The sequence below is a fragment of the Populus euphratica genome, unplaced genomic scaffold (assembly GCF_000495115.2).
Source record: "Populus euphratica unplaced genomic scaffold, PopEup_1.0 scaffold4.1, whole genome shotgun sequence".
Lineage (NCBI taxonomy): Eukaryota > Viridiplantae > Streptophyta > Magnoliopsida > Malpighiales > Salicaceae > Populus > Populus euphratica.
This window is the reverse complement of record NW_011499859.1, coordinates 114159-123930: the sequence shown is the minus strand read 5'-3', so window position 1 is coordinate 123930 and position 9772 is coordinate 114159. Positions and strand designations below refer to the sequence as shown.

Below are 9772 nucleotides of genomic sequence, written 5' to 3'. Positions count from 1 at the left end.
ATCAGGTTTTGATTTATATATATCCATGCAAGTTGGAAATAGCTGAGCAGTCACTGTATCGTTGCTGGTAATAAAAAATTAGCCCAAATCAAGACATTCCACCCATTCTCCTCAAGATTTTCATTTGTGGTTGGAGACCACTGCATGTAATAGACCTGATAGAAATTGAGTTTATGATTTACCTGTGATATCAGCTTAAACAGAAAGAAAGCCACTTTATTTTAACTTTAAACACATCATACGCCGGCCCGAGTTTTTCATCATAGAAACTTAATGAGATTATGAAAACAAATTAGGAATAAACGGTTGTTGAGTTGGAGAAGATGAGTGCACAAATAACAAAATAGAATGCACTCGGCTAATTAAGTAGAGTTATGGGTGTACATTTTCCTTCTCCTCCTGGACCTATAACCTCAACATCTTTTCCTTCCCCTTCATTTTTAGCATCCCTAATGTGGTATTGGGTATACTTCACCTTGTTGATCTAATTATATTTCAATTGAAATTTAAATGGTTTATTAGAGGTTTTTTTTTTTTTGTAATGTTTATATATAGAATTCTATCTCATTGTTCCCTACTATTTATATGAATTGCTATTAAAATCTTAAAACCTTAGAAACTCGTAGGTTTGCTTAAATCATTTAGCATTATCCATTGTGAAATTTGTATAAATTATTTTTTGAAGATATTTTTTGTTATGATTATAGATTTATTGAAAGCAATTGTTGACTCAAGAATCATAACAAACAAATAAAAATGGGCTGCAAAAATTTATTTTAATTTAATGATGAATATTTCATTAGTAATTTATTAGTATTGAAAATTGTCAACAGGATAAATAACTTGACGAGTTAATTTTTAACGATAATATTCTGTTGTAGTTCCTGTTAGTAATTTTCAATTCGAGAAAATTTTTTTGTACATCTATAGAATATTCCATAAGCATTTTCTAAATTATTATTAATTTTATTATTATTATTATTATTAGTGGTTCTTTGATTCACTTCGTGGCTACAGCCTAAAATCACATGGTTAAAGGGTGCCAATTTTGACAAATATTATTCAACGTGTCAGCTTTCTTGGTTAGTGAAGTAGATATTCCTCTCGTGAAGAGAGAATACTTTTCACCTCCATTGATCCATTCTTCTTGCATCTATATCAATGACACTATTGATTGAAAATCAAGCAAAACTAACTTGGAAGTCGTGTTTTTTTGGCAATAATGTGTGCGGAAATGTCGATGATGCCATTGAAGATATTGTATCCAAGATTGTCGAGCATGTTTTGCTTCAACTAGAGACAGCAAGTTGTTGACACACAAGGGTGTATGATCCGAAGTCTCGAAGTTGAATGAAGATGGTCCATTTGAATCACAGTTGGGATCTGGGACCATTTGACATGAATACACTTCCATCTTGAAAGATAGCAATTAAAATTAGACAAGCTGCTCTAAACAAGGATCATGACAACAAGGTCTGCAATACCCGAAACAAAAAAAAATCTCGGAAAGATTTTACCTACTTTAATTTGATTCACTTCGGCAACTAAACTTGAGCTAATACCACAGCAAAACCACGCTTCTTTTTTATTATTCAGGTGCTTGCCACGGCCTTGAGAATTCCAGCAAACTTGAGGGGAGTAACGATTGGTCATTCTCTCCTTGATCCTCACTCTAACTTGGGATTAGAGAGGAGATCATGGGCTATTAAGCAGTAAAGGCACAAAAAAGTGGCAATTTTAGGGTCCATGACAAGGCTGGCAGTGGCACCACCACCATCCCCATACACTCTCTTTTCTTGAGAGAAATAATAGTAATCCTAATCTAGACCCTGGAGTCATTGTCATCCTTGTGCTAGCCCACATTAACCTAAAAGCAAACCCCTCACAAGAGGGTTGTATGGCAGACCCCGACCCCCCCATGTTACTACTCCCTCCTCTCTGTCCCCACTTTCCAGTTTATAAACCCCACGTCCTTCCCAAACCCTCAAGCCCTTCACCTTCTCCATTGCCTATCTCTGATCATCTCACTCAATAATTTCTTGCGCCCAAATCACTCGCTCATCTCTATTTTCTGTTTATACAAAGCACATTTTCACTAGTATGTGTTCCTCTAAATCTAGGCTGAGCCAAAGTACCAGTAATATTGCAACTACCATTGCTAAAATTAATGGCCGTCCGGTACTTCAGCCAAAATCCAATCAATTTCCTACCTTGGAAAGACACAATTCACTTAAAAAGAACTCACCTCCAAAGTCTCCTACTCGGGAACCAGCTGAACCACCTGTACCATTGATGCAACCAGCTTGTAATGCTGCAGGTACTAAAACTAGGCTTCCTTCAGCACTGTCCCCTCCTATCTCTCCCAAGCTAAAATCACCTAGACCTCCAGCAGTTAAGAGAGGAAATGATCCTGGAAGATTAAATACTAGTGCTGAAAAGGTTTTGACACCACGTAGCACAACAAAAGTGACAACTAGTACGGTAAAGAAGTCGAAGAAATCTAACACTGCAGGAGTTCCACATTCTGTTGACACTTTCGCTATGAAATACTCTTCCTCTTTGTTACTTGAGGCTCCAGGTAGCATAGCTGCTGCTAGGAGGGAACAAGTTGCTGTTATGCAAGAACAAAGAAAAATGCGAATTGCTCATTATGGAAGAACCAAGTCTGCTAAGTATCAAGGGAAAATTGTTCCTGCTAATTCTCCGGCTACAAGTACCATCCCTCGGGAGGAAAAGAGATGTAGTTTTATCACTCCTAATTCAGGTTTCAAGAGAATCACACAATTAATTCCATTTGATTGACTTAACCTTCTATACACTGAATTAAAAGAAGGAGACTGAAGTGTCCAATCCGTACTTTTGTTTCATCAGATCCTGTCTATGTTGCTTACCATGATGAAGAATGGGGGGTTCCTGTCCATGATGATAAGTAATTCGTCTTTACTCATACACAGTGTATATAATGGCACTCATGAATCATGAAACTAATATGTTATTATTATGCAGGCTGCTGTTTGAATTGCTAGCACTGACAGGTGCACAAGTTGGATCAGAGTGGACTTCAGTCCTGAAGAAAAGAGAGGCATTCAGGTGTGTGATTTAAAAAGGAAAAAAAAATGGTTGAATTGAAATATTGATAGACAGAAATTGTGATTAACGGGTTCTCGGACATTAATTACTACTGCAGGGAAGCCTTTTCAGGGTTTGATGCAGAAATTGTCGCCAAATTCACTGAAAAGAAAATAACATCTATCAGTGCTGAGTATGGCTTAGACATAAGCCAGGTTCGAGGAGTGGTCGACAACTCTAATAGGATTCTGGAGGTAATGCAGCTTAGCTTTCATCACTTGTTCATATTCCTCAACAGTCATTTCAACCACTTTATTTCTTACCAATTTCTGTAGAATCTAACATCTTACTTCACTAATGAGTTTCCTGTTTGATAAAAGTAATGCAAAATTAAGTTTCTTCTAGAAAAGAACTTTGGATGGAACTGATTTAATAGTTAATTAATAACATTAAAAATCACTTAAAAAACTACCATGTGGACCCAGCCACTGTAATTGGAAGTGTTTGGCCATATTATCATTATCTGTCTTAACTTGGCCTAGTAACTGAGCATGTACTTGCCATGTTAAGATGTCAACAGACATGATTAAGAGACTTTAGTGTCTAAATTATCCCGATCAAACTTTAATTTATTTTCAGGTTAAAAGGGAATTTGGATCCTTTGACAAGTACTTGTGGGGATTTGTTAATCACAAACCTATCTCCACCCAGTACAAATCATGCCAAAAGATCCCAGTGAAGACCTCAAAATCAGAAACCATAAGCAAAGACATGGTGAAGAGAGGGTTTAGATTTGTTGGTCCAACTGTCATCCATTCATTCATGCAGGCTGGTGGACTCAGTAATGACCACTTGATCACCTGTCCAAGGCACCTTCAGTGCATAGCCTTGGCATCTCAACTTCCTCGTACTGTAGCCCCACCTTCGCAGAAGAAGTTAATTTGCAAGTGAAGCATAAGAAGTGGGGGGGGGTGGGGGGATATACAACATGATTAACATATTATATGGCATCTAGTGTGACCATAAATTAAATAGCAAATTAATATAGTTAATTATTCAGAGTATCTTACTACAGATATAAACTAGGTGATGCTTTGTAATGTTGTAATATAGTGCTTGCTATGAAGAGAGACTCTGTGGGAGTTTTCAGTGGTGGAGCCAAGATAGAATGGAATGATGAAATGAAAAATTAAAGGAGTATAGGAAGTGGGGGCATATGGGCACGCGATGGCATGTGCAGGTTGGCAGGCAATGACAAATGCACGGTTTCAACTCCCAATGCCTTCGTGACCACCACACCCTTCTCCATTATGAGCTTTAAACTGGCCGTGAGAGGTTGATCAGTGCAGAGCTCTTGGGCTAGACCTCCAAAATATTCTCTCCTTGCCTACATACTGTGTGGATTGGATGAATTGTTGTATCAGAAGCTTCCCTGAGGATAAAGATTATATTCTCAGGAGATACAAGACTTTGATCCTTCCAAGCCAAGTAGTGAGTTGTTGGCATTGCACCTCATTTCCTAACAAATTAGCCCAGATACATTTGTATTGGCCAGTTTTTAATTCTAACTTGTAAGGGATGCCAAGTTCATGTAATATCATGGATTAAATGTACTGTTTGAGTGCATTTTTTGCTAGCTGCTGTTGTGTGACTTTTGCCTAACAAAATATGTTAAACTTTTATTATCATTTGTCTCTATTAGCAGCTCACTGTATGTTAAGATATATTATATAGAATGACTCCTAAGTCAATCATATGCTCTTCCTCTTCCACGAGCTCTAATCTTCTTAGCTGTTTGCTTTTTTTTATATATAATTTTGCGCAGCAAAGTAGCAGGAAATCATGTATGGTGATTGATGACAGTTAATTCGTGGTTTTAACTTCATGTAAAGTGGGCATGTATTGGAGGGGGATCCAAGGCACTAGCTTGGGTTGAGGGACATTGTGATGACCTACCTCCCACCCAAATGCCCTTGTTGTGCTAGTAGGACTACACAGGATTCCCCTTTATTCAATGCGAGATCATTCATGAACTCCTTTTGGTTTTTGGTGGGATCAAGCATGAGAATGCATCTTTTTTTTCAAAAGAAAACCTCGAATCTAGTGCTTTTGGGGTTACAAGTACATGATTGTCAGTTGAGCTATAAGTTTATTGGCATCATAAGAACGTGTATGCACATGTTCATCTTCAAAGGGCATTGCCATAAGCATTTATTGGCATCATTTCTTAGATGCTTCACAAGAACATAGGCATTAGCTACTTCGTCATTAAAACCTCCCTGCAACATATCACTATTCAACTTCTAAGTTCTAGGTTAACCCCTTCAGTTTAGGCCACTGGTCATCTCTGGAAGAAAATACCGTGGGCTAGTGCAAGGAAGAGCGATGAGGCTAAGTGACCATAAGGCTACCGCTATGCTCCTTGGGTAGCTTCTGTATCCGTGCTAAATTGTTGAACGAAAAGAGACTAACAAAAGCCTTCAGTAATTGGTTGAAAGTTGAGGCTAGACTAGGCTGTCGTAATCCAATGTATTAAGGCCTGGGAATTTATAGTCCATGCATTGCAATTTTATGGGCTTCTCAATTTCCACTCCAGGCCACCACAGCATCCATTAACAGAACTTGAAAAACAGAATGGCACGTCCCTCTTATTAGGACTGGAAATATGATCGGACACTTCGATTTTTTTTCTTTCTATTTTTAACAATAGATGGCTCATCTTTATTAAGCTAAATCAGCAGAGAGCATAGACAGCATACAGCTTGGAGCTACATCCAGCCACTTCTCATTCTCTGCACTTCCAAGCACCAAACGTCTTGATACAAAAGCTAGTAATGAACTATATAGATGTCCTGCGCTGTGCTATAGGCTGGATTATTTTTTTAATATAAAATAAAGATTCCTTGTTAATCTTTGGATTTAAAAAAATAGATAATTAGGTCGTTGATTGAATTTAATAACTTCATCTAATCTAATAATACTTTAAAAAATATGAAAATAACAAATAAACAAAAATTAATAAAAATATATATAAAAAATAACAACAGAAAAATACATAAGCTAACTTGGATCAACCATTAAATCGACGACTTAGAACATGAGATTGAAATAACCTCAAAAAAAGTAAAGTAAAAAAATAATAAAAGTTAATTCATAATTAACAATATATATTAAAAAATAAAATTTTAAAAACACACTAAAAAAATTAGAAATCAACTAAAACTAACCTTCTTAACTTGTAATCTTGATTATGAGGTCAACACCACATTAAAGAAGATAAATTTAAAAAAAAAATATGAAGCAAAATCCTCAATAAACTAAATGTCACAGGTTAAAATAAAAAAATTAATTAATTAAAAACAACGACCAAAGAAATGAGAATTAAATTTTTTTTTTTAAATGTTTTCAAAACTTGTTGATTTTATTGGCTAAATCTTTATCAAGAAAATAATTTTGACATTCTTGTATAATAAAAAAAAACAATCAATTTGGGCAACCCCAATTAACTTACTTGACCTATAACTCAAGAGCTACTTGGTGTCAACCCCCAGGCTGGATCTAAAAACCATGATCAAAAGAATGAAGATTCAATTTTTTCATTAATTTTTTTTAAAAAAAACTCATCTTAAAACTCAGTGATTTTTTTTTTTGTAAAATTTAGACCAAAATAATATTATTTTTATATATTTGTAAAATAAAAAAAAAATTAGTTGCCCAGGTAACCCTAGCCATCATTAAAAACCATAATTGAAAAAAATACTTCTTTGTGAAAGTTTTTTAAAACCCATTGAATATTTTGTTAGGCCAAGTTGATATGGGTAGCCTTGACCAACCCACTTGATTTGTGACCTAAGACTTGCTTGGGTTAACCTTTAGGTTGGGTTTAAAAAACAGGATTGAAAAAATAAAAATCAAATTTGGCATTAAAATCAAACAATGAGGAATGAATTTGAAAAATAAATCAATTAAAAAAATAAATGAAACCAAAAGAAATTACAATGGAAAGAATAAGAACCAAATTAAAAACAAAAATCATGTATGAAATTGAAAAGAAAATCAATTGGAAGAAGGGTGAAAAGAAAAATAAATATTAATTAAAAGAATGAGAATCAAATCTAATATAGAAATAAAATAAAATGATAAGCATGAAATTTTAAAAAATTATAAAAAATTTTTAAAGCAAATACAAAAACAATAAAAAATTATAAGGATCACAATTGAAATAATACAAAAGGTTAGGATATTTTTTTAACTTTTGGTGGGTGGAGGAGAGAGAAAAGGGGGTGGGAAAGAAGAAATTCAATCTCCATCTAATGGTGGTTTTTATCACAATACACACCGGTTAATAAGAAGCGCCACCCCGCGATGCTTTGTCTAACACGAGAGCCATGATGTTTTTCTTGAGATGACGGTTGTGTATTTCTGGATATCAAAAGAGGTGTTATGCATTGTCTAAATAGCACGGATAACCTCTATATGCTGGTTTGTTCTTATCACGTGCCCACAACTTTTTATTTTTATTTTTTTATAAAAAACAAAACACTCCTAACCCCATATAAAATTTATATAAAAAAATTAAAATAAAAAGATATCAATACCTTTAAAGAAAAAAGCATTTGTTTTAAAATCCAAGGTTATTTTGATAATCTCATTATGCTCAATAATATAAAAAACTGAAAAAGCCCCTCTACCAGAGCAAACCAAAATTCTGCTTCTGAAGATATTTAGGACTTTACAACGCACAATAAAGAGAGTAAAGGATAAAGATACCCCTCACCAACTCTACAATACCAAATATACATTGTGTAAAAGTTCAAAATTACCCCTAAAGCCAGCCTTCGTATTTCTCTTTTTGAAAGATAATTTGATAAATTTATTGTAAAAATCCACGATGAAGTGTAAAGGGGGTACAGCAAAAGGTGAGCTCTTTTAGTTTTTTTTTTTTTAATGTGCAGTATGCACCGTATGATGGTATCTTCGTTGGATGAGATAATATTTATGATGGTCCCAACAAGTCACAGCTGCTATGCCATGGTCGTTTCAGTTGGACTTCTGTTGTCCTGGCTAGAAATATACTCGTTGAAACTCTCATCCTGTGTAAGGATAAGCCTGCATTAATTGCATGCATAATGTATGTTAATGATGATAAGGTAGCTTCGCTGGGATGTCCTAATCCCAGGTTAACGGTGTTGTCGGCCACACCTGGGTTATTTAATTAACATCTTAATTACCGTGTTCCGATTTTCGGTTAACAAATTTCCAATGCATAGTTTTTCTCAATATTTAAAATCAGTCTCTCACGTTTGATCTGAATTAAAAAACATAAAACAAAAACACCATTCCAGAAAAAAGAAAAAGAAAAAAGAGTGTATTTAAAAGAAAACGCAGACCGTCATTCTTTTTATTATGCGCCATCCAAGAGAAACTTCTCTGTTCTCACACTAGCTCATAAGTTTGAAGTTGTCTCAATTTACGCGTGCTAGTCGTTATCGCAATTAAATTTATCTATAAATTTAGCATTATTCTATAGTTTAGTTTACTCGCTCATGCTATGGCGTGGGTTGGTCAAACAAAAAAAATTGAATGTAAAAGATCGCATGCAATTATTTGAAATTGTTAATAAATTTAACATCTGAGTTAATAACTTTCTTTTTTATATTTTTTTAATTATATAATAATAAAAATAGATACTCATGAAATTAGATACTAATTAAATATCAAGATGTTTATTTAACACTAAATAAAATAAATTATGAACAGTAATAAAATCAATCAAATATTTAAAAATAAAATAAAATAATCAATAAAAAAATAAAGAGATAAAATAAAAAATAAAAAATAACTTACTTGTATTGATCTAGATGACCTGGTGTGCTCAGGTTAAGTCTATTCACCTAAACCATCTTTATTCTAATTTTTTATAATTTATTGTCAACAATTTATGCCTGTCCTTGGAATTTTTTAAACAAAAATAACATTCAAAGAGTCGCCTAAGATTTATTTAAGTCTTTTTTCTTTAAATATTTTTTTCCAATACAATTTCAAACTCAAACTCACTATCTGATTGCTCTATAAAATGTTTCAATAAAAAAATAAACGACAGATATCAGAAAGAAAGAAAGAAAGAAAACAGCAGAGTTTTTTAGTTAACAGTTTCACTCTTTGTACTGCTGTACAACAAAACCCAAATGATTTCAGTAACATAGACAATCTGATCGCGGACACGAAAATCCTATCAAAAAGAGTCGTCCTTTTCAGAAATACAAGTTGTGGTTGAAAACAAAATTAAGGTTACAAGCAAACACCATACGGTCTTGGGTCAAGCAGCATCTGACAAAGGTGCCGGCCGATCAGTAAAATATTAGAGCTCCCTTGCAGGCAAAGGGTCCCTTTCCGATGCTTATTGCATGCCCAGCCATCAACCCGACAGCAGTGTGTGTGTGTGTGTGTGTTGCGGAACAGTTTGCAGGGATCGATGTATTTTTTGTGGAACAGTTTGCAGGGATCGATGTATTTTACTTAACCAAATAAATCATTACGAAATTAAAAAGGTCTTGTCACGTCTTATTTTTAAATATTTTTTTATCGGAATAGTTGGAGATCCAACTTTCAAACGGATCATCCATTAATATCATTATTTTTCGAGAAATTAAATCCTAGGTAATGATTTCTGTAATCCAAGATCAATGATCAATGTCTACCT

General features: G+C 34.2%; 1 protein-coding gene across 2 annotated transcripts; it reads left to right on the top strand.

Moving 5' to 3' along the window:
- The first annotated feature begins 1974 nt into the window (after positions 1 to 1974).
- LOC105124122 (uncharacterized) lies at positions 1975 to 4705 on the top strand. 2 transcript variants are annotated; one of them, XM_011023998.1, is made up of 6 exons: positions 1975 to 2764; positions 2872 to 2929; positions 3007 to 3090; positions 3188 to 3323; positions 3709 to 4010; positions 4052 to 4705. In XM_011023998.1, the coding sequence occupies exons 1-6, from the start codon at positions 2101 to 2103 to the stop codon at positions 4059 to 4061; spliced, it is 1254 nt and encodes a 417-aa protein (XP_011022300.1). In that variant the 5' UTR covers positions 1975 to 2100; the 3' UTR covers positions 4062 to 4705. The 2 variants fall into 2 exon arrangements, with proteins under 2 accessions (XP_011022300.1, XP_011022299.1); XM_011023997.1 differs by having other exon boundaries at positions 3709 to 4705.
- The last annotated feature ends 5067 nt before the right edge of the window (positions 4706 to 9772 follow it).